The sequence below is a fragment of the Rutidosis leptorrhynchoides genome, chromosome 3 (assembly GCF_046630445.1).
Source record: "Rutidosis leptorrhynchoides isolate AG116_Rl617_1_P2 chromosome 3, CSIRO_AGI_Rlap_v1, whole genome shotgun sequence".
Classification (NCBI taxonomy): Eukaryota; Viridiplantae; Streptophyta; class Magnoliopsida; order Asterales; family Asteraceae; genus Rutidosis; species Rutidosis leptorrhynchoides.
In genome coordinates, this window is record NC_092335.1 from 122,582,131 (window position 1) to 122,593,880 (window position 11,750).

Sequence of the window (11,750 nt, forward strand, 5' to 3'; positions counted from 1 at the left end):
GGGTTTAGGGTTTTGGGTTGAGGGTTTACGGAATAAACCCGAAAACCCAAAACCCTAAACCCTAAAGCCTAAACTCTAAATCGGGCTAAATTCGAAAAAAATACTTCACACAAGATGAAAATAAAACGATGCAAATAAACTCAGCAGCAAAACATTCAATGCATTGAATGTTTTAATTTTTTTATTCGAGCGTTTTTCCGCCAAAATAATGACATTCATCACAAAGTGTCTTTTTTAAATGTTCATATTTTCATCTAATCTATAATGTTCGTGAACAAAGTTTTTTCAAAAAACGAAAAAAATAAAAAATAATAATTTGCTTCCCCCTCCCCTAAAAAGTGCTTCCCTCTTGATTATGACCATATATATATATATATATATATATATATATATATATATATATATATATATATATATATATATATATATATATATATATATATATATATATATATATATATATATATATAAGATATTAATAAAGATAAATAAAAGCTGTTAAATTACTAACACCACCCAAAATCACTTTTAAACTTTATAAACATCACGGGTTCTTAAACTAAAAAGAATAATTGTCGGAAAAATTAATCAATGTTGCACGATTATTTTAGCCACCGTACAACGCACATGTTCTATCCTTCAAGTTTTGATGTGATCTCGATTGAATCCTAACATTTACACTAGCAATTTACAATCAACTATATGTAATACAATATCATAATTACAACTTATTTATGAAAACATTTATATGAAATAAAAGTATATTACGTAGTCATATTTTTGTAAATATTACGTAGTGTATAATTTATATATAATTAAAAAAATATTAATGGTGAGAACTAAAAAATTGTAAACGTTAAGTTACTAACACCACTTTTAAAATTTTTGTCAACACCACGGGCTCTTAAACTTAAAAGAATTTTTAAAAATTGTCGACACAACTGACTTTAAATAATTATTATACTTTTCCTATCAATATGAACTGTAAATTACATTTTTTTTGCATGATTTTTTACCCACCCGTGCAACGCACGGGCTCAACAAAACTAGTATATATATATACTGGTAGGATTGAAGTAACCATTCGGGGAAGCGGGGGAAGCAAAAACTTTTTTATTTTTTTCGTTTTTTGAAAAAACTTTTTTCACGAACATTATAGATGAGATGAAAATATGAACATTTAGTAGAGACACTTTGTGATAAATGTTTTTATTTTGGCGGGAAAACGCTTGAAGAATTAATATATAACAATTATTGTGTTTTTCGAGCGTATTTTGAGGTTTTAGCTATTGGGGTTTAGATATTAGGGTTTAGATATTAGGGTTTATAGGGTTTAGATATTAGGGTTTAGAAATTTAGGGTTTAGATTTAGGATTTAGATTGAGTTTTTAACACGAACGGTTTAGAGTTTAGGGTTTAGGGTTTAGGGTTTGGTGTTTTGGGTTTATGGAATAAACCCAAAACACCAAATCCTAAACCCTAAACCCTAAACTCTAAATCGGGTTAAATTTTACTTCACAAAACATGGAAAAAAAAACGTTCATATTCTTCACGAACAATATTATCTTGAATGTTATTTTTGTCGATCGTTTTCCCGCCTAAATAATAACATTCATCACGAAGTGTCTCTTCTAAATGTTCATATTTTCGTGTGATCTTGATGCCGGAAAAAAAAATTCAAAAAAAAAGAAAAAAAATAAATAAATTTGCTACCCCCGATTGGTTACTTCACCATTGATCCTGCCCCTATATATATATATATATATATATATATATATATATATATATATATATATATATATATATATATATATATATATATATATATATATATATTATATAATAAAGGGAATGAAAATAAAGATATATTTTCATAAGGTTAAAACGTTAAAAATACTAGTAATTAATTTTACTCAATATTTTATAATTCCATTGTATTTCTGTAAAATCATCTTTAACGATACCTTATTGACATGATTTTATATAAATGTTTATATGTAATATAATATAAATATCGCCTGTTCACGTGAAATCCATTTTTTATACATAAATTTTTTAAAAATAATTTCAATGGCATCTCTTTGTTGTTCATTATGTATAAAGTTCATTTCCACGAATGCACTTCTTGCGTACATATCTTTTTCGAATGTAAGATGAAAAAGGAAATCATTATTTCTAAGGAAGATACACCGTATAATAATTCGATTCGGTCCAAAATATTGGTCTTTTCGGGTTTGGCCCGGACCGGACCGAAACCCGAAATAATGAAAATATATGGACCAAGGACCGGACCAAATATTATCGGGTACATATCTTGTGATCATTCAAACATGTTAACTAGCTACTGATAGCAGATGTTAACAAATAACAACAATATAAGAACTCTAGTAAAAGTGCAACAGACCATGTATAAAATATTCCAACTATTATCCAGTTTGATATGTTAATCAAATTGACATATTCTATAAAAAAAATTTTTTTGCCCCAATCAACACATATTCTACTTCTTCCAAATATACAAACAAAAGCTGATTTTACCAATTCCTTCGCTTTGTATGAATAATGATTATTGTCATGACAACCCGTTCAAGCAGCAAACTCCATAATAATTTCCTTGTTCTCCCCTCAATTTATGCACTCTCCGCCCAAAACTCGTTTCTTCATCGTTAACAGTGACAAATTTTCATCTTTTTATCTCAAAAAAGTGAGACTTCGTGTCAGTATCTCATTCTTTCACGGATGTATACCGGGAAGAAGTGGTACAGGTGGTTTAGGCTGTTTTATTTTCTCAACTAACACAGCTTGAGTGTTGAGAACTATACCAGCAATCGAAACAGCATTTTGTAACGCATTTCTTGAAACTTTACACGGATCGATTACTCCTGCTGCCATAAGATCTTCATACGTATCAGTCATTGCATTATAGCCGAATTCCCAATTAAGTGTTTTGATCTTCTCGATAACTACTTCGCCGTCAACCCCTGCGTTCGCTGCTATCAGTTTTGCAGGTGCTTGCAGAGCCTGACATCCAAAAAAACATCACATCTTTAAAGACTAATATTATATGTTATGAAGTTATTGTTTATTATTACATTGATAAAACGGGTACATACAGATGCTATAATATTTGCACCGGTTTCCTCATCTGGATCTTTAAAGGAGTTTTTAATGGAGGGAATTTCTTCTAGAAGATGAATATATGTGGCTCCGCCACCTGGCACGATACCTTCGTCCATAGCTGCGTAAGTGGCGTTTTTTGCATCCTCAATTCGTAACTTTCTGTCTTCTAATTCCGTTTCAGTATGTGCTCCTACCTGTAACTCAACGGAATGAAATAATTACATTCAACTTACATCTTCCCTTTAGGTTGCGTCTGAAACAGAATGATTAAGTGTTGAATGGTTCATTATCTGATTCAAAGGTTCTAAATGACAATAACGTGTTTGATAATTCTAAATGAACAATATGAATGAGATATAATTAAGTTATTAACAAATTTACAATAAAATATCAATTTAGTTGTTTGATAAGTGTTCTTGATATAATTGATAGTATTGATAGTGTAATATAATTTAAGGAGGATATTACAGAAAATTTATGTGATATTACAGAAAATGTATGTCATACTACAAACAATTTATGTGTTTGATGGTTGAGAGACTGTTTCAACTATGAATAATGGTTCAACATCATATGTCATTCAGATTTCAGAAACAAACGCGTTGAACCATTCAATTCAATTAAGAGGAAAACAAACACACCCTTACTCCTTAGTCCTGTTTGTGATTAGTTTACCAAGTTAAAGAACTCACCGAAACATAATAATGATAAAAAAAATTACCTTGATAATAGCAACGCCACCGGAGAGTTTTGCTATACGTTCACTTAGTTTTTTTGAAAGGTATGAACTATCTGATTCAGATAGATCTTTCTTAATTTGTGATATTCTTGCTTGAATTTCAGCTTTCATTGAAGGGTCAGCAACAATAGTCGTATAATTACTTGTTATGGTTACTTTACGTGCAATTCCAAGCTGATCAGACGTTGCACCTTCAAGAGACAGACCCAAATCTCCCGATAAAAAATCACCACCTGATTTAATCATTACAAATGCCAGCAGAAAGCTAAACTTAGCAAATTACAAATCTTCACGATGTAATATTATATATTATATTATACATAAACACATGCAAGAATACATATTGTTTTAAGTTATCACAAATTGAAGATTTTATATTTAGGCATTCCCCACGTAGAAAAGCACATGTAAACAAACATAAGTAAGAACGGTCAGATACGACTACAATGCATAAAACTAGGCATGGGCAAATAAACCGAAATCCTGAACGAAACAGTACCGAAAACCGTACCGAAACAGATTCGGTATCGGTTTAGGTTTCGGTTTCATGAATTTGAATTTTTCAGTTTCGGGAGCAACCGGTACGGTACAGGAAATTTAATCGGGAAATCGATATTGGTACCGAATTGAAAACTCCACTTTATGTTACATATTCTTTTAATTTGTATATAAAACTCATGGTAGACTTTATGTTCCATATTATTTTTTTTTTTTTTTTGAAAAGCAATATAATTTTATTGATAAGGAAATGATACAACGAGGATTACAACATGAGTAACACTAATATGAGCGAAACTCGAGGACCTATACTAGATATAAAGTAAGAGACTAACAAGATGTAGAATACCCTGATTTCGGAGCAGTATTACCAAACTTAACATCAATCACCATTACCCTCATCATCTACTAGTACATAAAAAGGATTGTTTGTTTCAATTCTATCTTTGGAATATGTCTTATTATTACCTTCACCATCAATGTCCTTCCCTTTATCTCTTTTCCTTAAAACATTCTGATTTCGATTTTTCTGGGACTCCACATTCCAATTTGTTTCCTCCACAACAATATTATCTTTAATACCATGATTATTCTTAACTCCATTTTGCTTGATACCTTTTGCTTCTGTTGACTGCCATTGACTTTTATTATTATCAAAATTCAACTTATGAAATACCCTTCCTTTCTTACTAACATCTTTAGAGTCGTCCTCGACACACTGGTTAATTAAATCAACTGTTTCACCATCATTGTTGTTTTTCAAAGCGTCTTTTAACACTTGTGCTGAAACTTCATCTTCTGTTTTAGGCCTAATTTTACAAGTATTGAAAGAGTGCCCAAACACTTTGCAATGAGTGCATAAAGGCGGTTTCCATTGATAAGTCACCTCAAGTTTACCCACTTTGGCTGGAAAAGAACCAATCGCAGGATAGGAAAATTCGACAACGCTAGGAAGGTCATCAGCTGCATTGACTTCAGTCAAAATTCTAGCAAAACCTAGTCTTCCACTTTTACTTAAACATCTCTCTGAAGTAACTTTGTCCATCAACATAGGCCTACCAATACCACTAACAAGTTTACCTATACTTCTACCACTCCATAGTTCAATGGGTATATTGTGAATGCAAATCCAAATTGGAACTTTTTCAGGTTCAATTTTTTCAAGCCAAACCCCAGGTTCCCACTGATTCACGAAAAAAGGAACATTATTAACTAACCATGGACCACTCTCAAGAACCTCCTTCATACCCTTTTCATTATTAAATTTGCATAAATAAAATCCTGCAGCTGTTTTGACGATTTCTTTAAGGTCATACCTTCGCCACATTCTCCTTAGATGGGCGTTAACAACCCTATATTCCATTGAAGTTCCAATAAAATACCCATATAATTGAAGAGAAAAAGCACTACCGCCCTTCTTAACCTCCTCAGCGGAGAAAACTACTCTCTTTTGACCATTAGACATTAAAAGTGGAGGAATGAACTCCATTTTTAATTCTTCTTCATCTTTGTTTTGTTTTAAGAAGTCAGCAAAAGTGATGTTTGGATTTACCCATGCTCTTGGGGTTTTAGTATTTGTATTGTCTTGCCCATCACTAGTCTCAACCCCTTCCATTTTTGTAGAATTAATCCCAGATACAACATTATCTTTATCACCGCTATTATTATCCCGCGTATTCATTAAATTTACATTGTCACCCAATGTAAATTGGGAGAAATCATCCGGAACAACAATTGACTCTCTAATACCATCATTCTTAAATAATTTAGCAGCATTCTCAGCAGCAGCAAGTAGGTTTACATCAACCGCATTATAATTACCATCTTTAGAACTTTTAAAGAATACCACAGGACTAGCCGGTTTAGCAACAGCAATAGTTTCACCAATAGATTTAGCAATAATATCATCGTTACTAGCAACAATATCATCAATAGAATGATCAGTTACAACAGAATTCTTACCATACCCACCTTTCTTCCTGTTACCCTTGCGTTTTTTAATTACTTCTGGGAGAATTTTTTCATTAGCAGGAATAGAAGAATCACCAACATAAGGAACAAATTGAGCACTCTTCTTTTCCTTTGACGGACCTTCACCAACTTCAATCAGCTGGTTCACTATACCCTTCCTCTTTCTAGAACAATAGGTTTTCAGAATCTTCCTTTCTGAATCACGATTATCCTTCCCAGGTTGATCAATTGGCACATCTCCGTCGTTCTTATTTGGCTGATCAACTTCATCTACCATCAGATTGGAACGTACGACATCATCCATAATCGGAGATGAACGATCCCCATCAGAATCAGATGAAAACGTTTCTCCACTTTTAGAAGTCGCATCCGATGTTCCACGACTAACCGATGGGTTTCGCAAAACCCAAGTAGCACTCTCCATTAAATCTTGGTGCTTTTTCTTCTTCTTGGACACCATGATACTCAACAGAAAGCAATAACAGAAATAGCAGGTTTCTTAAAACTATAACACAAATTTGAAAGCAACAAATCAGACCTATATTCACCTGGGTTTTGGTCGGAAATCCAAGATAGTCTTACTGGAAGAAAACGGCAGCGAACGGCGGTGGATAGGAGGTTCACGCGCCGGCGCGTGTAATTCCGGCAGCCGGAGGAGGCGGCGCGTGGGATGGCGGTGCTGGTCGGATCTGAATGAAAATTTCAGAGTTTGCAATTCGAGTTTGTATGAATCGATTGGTGGGGGTGGTGAGATGTAAAAATCAAAAGAAAAAAACTAAAAATTCGAGGGTGGAAGGCAGTTCGTCTGGAACAAATATATTTATTACTATGTTCCATATTATATATCAATCACTATAAATGAAATATATTATCAACATGCATACCAGATTTTATTATCAACAGTAGAAATTTCTATATGTTTCATTGATATAAGCTTCACAGTTTGAAAGAATTTTTTCATTTATATAAACTTCACAGTTCGAAAGATTTTTTTTCATTTATGTCAACATGTATACAAGATTTTTTCATGTATACACAATTCATGTCTTATATATCAACCACTATAACATCTTCATTAGATTTACCATGTTTCAAGTTCAAATTTCAAACGATGATCGCCATCACAATTCGGTACCAAACGAGTAAATACCGAAAGAAACCGGTAACCGTACCGGTACCGATTACACTAACCGCTACAGTATTCGGTTCCAAGTATTTCAAAAATTCGGTTTCGGTTTTATCGGTACCGTACGGTTTGGTTAGGTACCGGTACCGATCTCATCCCTACTGATAAAACCCATCAAATCAAATTATGCTACAATATGAATTTAAATATTCATATCTGCATTAATAATTATTTTTTTTACCAAATGGGTTGTGGCTCAACCCAACCCATACAAAGACATCGCGCGTTTTGACTTGTTACCCAAACTTCCCCACCCACCCATTTGCCAGAAGTAACCGAGATAAACACTAATGGCATCCAATGCATTGTGGTAGAAACTAGTATATACATACCTGTCATGAGCGCAATATCTTGCAGTAAAGCTTTTTTTCGTTCCCCAACCCCGGGGCATTTAACAACAGCAACTTTAAGTGTACCCTGAGTTTTATTAACGACTAGTGTTTCGAGCACCGATATTGAAATATCTTCAGCAAAAATAAGCAAAGGAACACTCAGCTGAGTACACTTTTCTAGCAAAGGAACAATTTCTTTGACACTTGATATCTTTTGATCAGTTATCAGAACTTTTGCATTTTCAAATTCCACTGATAAATTGTTATCATTCGTGACAAAATGAGGAGACATATATCCTTTGTCGATCTGTATTAAAGTATTCCTGAACAGACATTAAAATATGAAATAAAGAGAACAGATGAACCAGAATGGTAGGATACCAGATATCACAAAGCAAAAATGTAAACTGGCACAGAGCATGAGCATGGGCCATTTGCATCCTTCTACAAGTTCAGAAAAATTAGTGAAAAATGGAGGTGGTGATTTAGACCCATTTACCTAAAATTGAGTTGATTTGAGTTGATCTTTACTTGAAAACAGGACCGAATGTCAGATTTAATTTTTTTTAAAGAAAAATTGCTCAAAATGAAACAGGTCAAATGAGTTGAAATGCCAATAACCACCCAAATCATTTCATTAAAATAGTTATATTATTGTTTCAATACACTATATATTTTGATGAACAAATGGTGCTCAAGCAGACCCAACCAATATTGAGAAACGGCCAGTTTTCAGCAAAACCCAACCCATCAACCCCACCCACTTTGCCACTTCTAGTGAAAAATGTATTATGAGTTAGAAATTAGATAACTGAGGATCATAACACAGGCATTATTAATATATATAATTGTTGTAATTATGAACATACAGGGATGCCTATTTAATCCGAATAGAAGATGACAAGGAGTCCAGATTAATTACAAAATCAGCAAACTAGAGTAGATTTTATAAATGCATATACATCAAAACATTACACTCCATCGATATAAATTTAGTTGTATCACTTACCTTCATTCCCTCTTCAACCATCACAGAAGTTTCACTCGATGAGGAAGATTCAATAGAAATTATTCCATCATGGCCAATTTTATCTATAGCTTCCGCAATTAAGTTTCCGATGTATTCATCATTTCCAGCAGAGATGGATGCTACAGCTGCACAACATAAAGATGCTAAGTATAGTCTATTCATATTATAGAAATTAGAGGTGACAATTTCAACCCATTTGTACAAAAAAAGGTAAAAGGGTAAAACTCTAAACTACTAGCTATTAATAAAACGGTCAAACATGTTAACCAGTCAAAGTTGCCTAGCGTGTGTTCAAATACTCAAAATGCCATGAATTTCATTAATTAAAAAGAAACTATACGATTACTTTAGTTATGTAATATTAATCAGATTTAATATACAAGTCAACTACCTACAATCTACAATATTAAAAATGCAGAAATTATTTGTTGGTGAGTCTGCCCACCCCAAATTTGCCAGAACACATTTAGACTAATTACCCAATCGTCTATCGTGCCACATCTAGTTTACCTTTTATATCGTCCCTTTTGCTGACTGGAACCGCTTTCCTCTTCAAAACTTTGATCAATTCTTTTACGGTCCTCTCCATTCCTTTCTGTAAAGAAACAGGGTTTGCTCCAAATGTTACCGCCAATAATCCAGACTCTATCATTTCCCTTGCGAGAACAATTGCAGTGGTAGTACCATCCCCGGCTAAATCATTTGTCTTAATTGCAACCTAGAAACAGATAAGATATTTGATACTAGTCATTTGTTTACTAATTGCATTTGCATTAGGTAAAAAAAAAAAATGTTAAATAGTCTGGTTGACACAAATACCTCTTGGATAAGCATTGCTCCAGCATTTTCAATTGAATCAGAAAGCTCTATGGCTTTAGCTATCGTTACACCGTCATTAATAACTTTAAGTGTTCCAGATTCCATAAGAACAACATTTCGGCCTGTACAAAACACCATAACTATTTTTACTTCAATATCAAAAATATGAAAACAACAAATATTAAAAGCTGAAAGATTTTCTGATAAACCACTAAACAAGAGCCATATATCATTATTACTCTATGTTTAAAGACACAAATACTCATTTATAAAGTTGAATATGGATATATCTCTATATATGATCAAATACTATAGCAGCAACAAATCAATGCTAATTATTTGATTATTTAAGGTTCATTTACATGTAAAATACTTAATAATCATACTTTTCCAAACACTAACAAGCAAAATTAGACAAATAATAATAACATAACAATAATATTTATAATAATATACCTTTAGGTCCTAAAGTAACAGAGACAGCATCAGCAAGTTTATCAATACCAGCAACTAAACCTTGTCTGCATTCTTTATCAAAACTGACTCTTTTTGCTCCTGCTTTAACAACCACCACCATTTTCTTCAGCGAATTCTGCTTCCGTGTCACTAACACTCGATTGAATCTATGTTTTCCACACACTTGCTACAGAATATTCAACAACAGCACAAATTAAACACACAAATGAAAACCTAAAACTTATACGGAGTAATTAATAGTAGAGTACATTAATTGAAGAAGTTACAGGACGGATGAACATCGGCGGAGGAGATATCAGAGACGACGACCACATTTTTGGATTATTTGGTGTGTCCTTGCGACCTTGCTGGAAGAAAGAAAGGTTTATCAAGGGTTTATATCGGTTTACTCTTGAACTTTTCAGCAACTGTAATTGTTGTTACTTCTTCCCATGTAAATTGAGATTTTTATTTTTATACTCCCTAGTCCCTACTTATTTCTTTACTTTATAGAGAAAATTGCGCAGTTGGTCCTATGGTTTACATGAGATGGGGTGTTTGATCCCTGAACTTCATTTTCGGGGTTGTTGGTCCCTGTAGTTTTCAAAACACGCGTGGTTGGTCCCTGTCAGGGACCAACCACCCCGAAAATGAAAGTTCAAAACAGGTGTATTTGGTCCCTGTCAGGGACCAATCACGTGTGTTTTGAAAACCACAGGGACCAACAACCCCGAAAATGAAGTTCAGGGACCAAACACCCCATTTCATGTAAACCACAGGGACCAACCGCGCAATTATCTCTACTTTATATATAGGAAAAAAAAAGGGGGACTTCTAACTTTTTTTTTTTTTTTTTTATATATATAGATATAACGATTTTTCAATATGTACAAATCTTCTATACAGACTAATAAACCTCTAAAATGATGACATTATTGTAACATCCCGTTTTCCCGTACGTGTCTTAAGGTACTTATTTTATTGATTTAGATCATTATATATTGCTCGTATATGTGTTTAAACGCTTCAAAGTGTTAATTGTTATATTACGCATGAGAATGTATAGGTGTACGAGTATACACATGGTTTAGGTGAGGTATTAAGTCTTGTGGGGCTTAAAGTTGGAGTTTAGTGTATAAGAGAAACGTGAACGAAGCTTAAAAGTCGTATAAATTGATATTTGGTTTTTCATAGTCGAAGTGGTCAGGTGACGGCTAATGCCGCGCCGCGGAGGCCTTTGTCGCGCCGCGACAAACAACGCTAACCAATTTCAGAAAAAGTATTAAGACAGCTCGAAAACTTAGTTAAATGCCGCGCCGCGACACATAAAGCAAATCAAGATCATAAGTTGGGTTAAGAAGGGTTCATTTTCCTTCGATATGTCGCGCCGCGACATTTGGGGCCGCGCCGCGGCAATTCTGCTGGACAGATTCGGATTTTAGCTCAATTTAAGGGATTTTAAGGGGTAAGATGGTAAATTCATATGTGGATCTGATGGGAGCTTTAACTCTCAACCACATACTCATTTATTTCATTTTCTTTTCTATTTTCTTTCCTATTTCTCTCCCAAAACACAAAACCCACCTAGCTTGATCTTGA

General features: G+C 33.5%; 1 protein-coding gene across 2 annotated transcripts; it reads right to left on the reverse strand.

The window, feature by feature from the left end:
* Positions 1-2,388: 2,388 nt before the first annotated feature.
* LOC139896752 (chaperonin 60 subunit alpha 2, chloroplastic-like) lies at positions 2,389-10,585 on the reverse strand. Of its 2 annotated transcripts, none has more exons than XM_071879389.1 (9): positions 10,439-10,585; positions 10,152-10,338; positions 9,696-9,817; positions 9,387-9,594; positions 8,856-9,001; positions 7,847-8,153; positions 3,842-4,092; positions 3,114-3,314; positions 2,389-3,021 (listed from the first exon to the last, which is right to left on the reverse strand). In XM_071879389.1, the coding sequence occupies exons 1-9, from the start codon at positions 10,484-10,486 to the stop codon at positions 2,734-2,736; spliced, it is 1,758 nt and encodes a 585-aa protein (XP_071735490.1). In that variant the 5' UTR covers positions 10,487-10,585; the 3' UTR covers positions 2,389-2,733. The 2 variants fall into 2 exon arrangements, with proteins under 2 accessions (XP_071735490.1, XP_071735489.1); XM_071879388.1 differs by having other exon boundaries at positions 10,421-10,585.
* Positions 10,586-11,750: the final 1,165 nt, after the last annotated feature.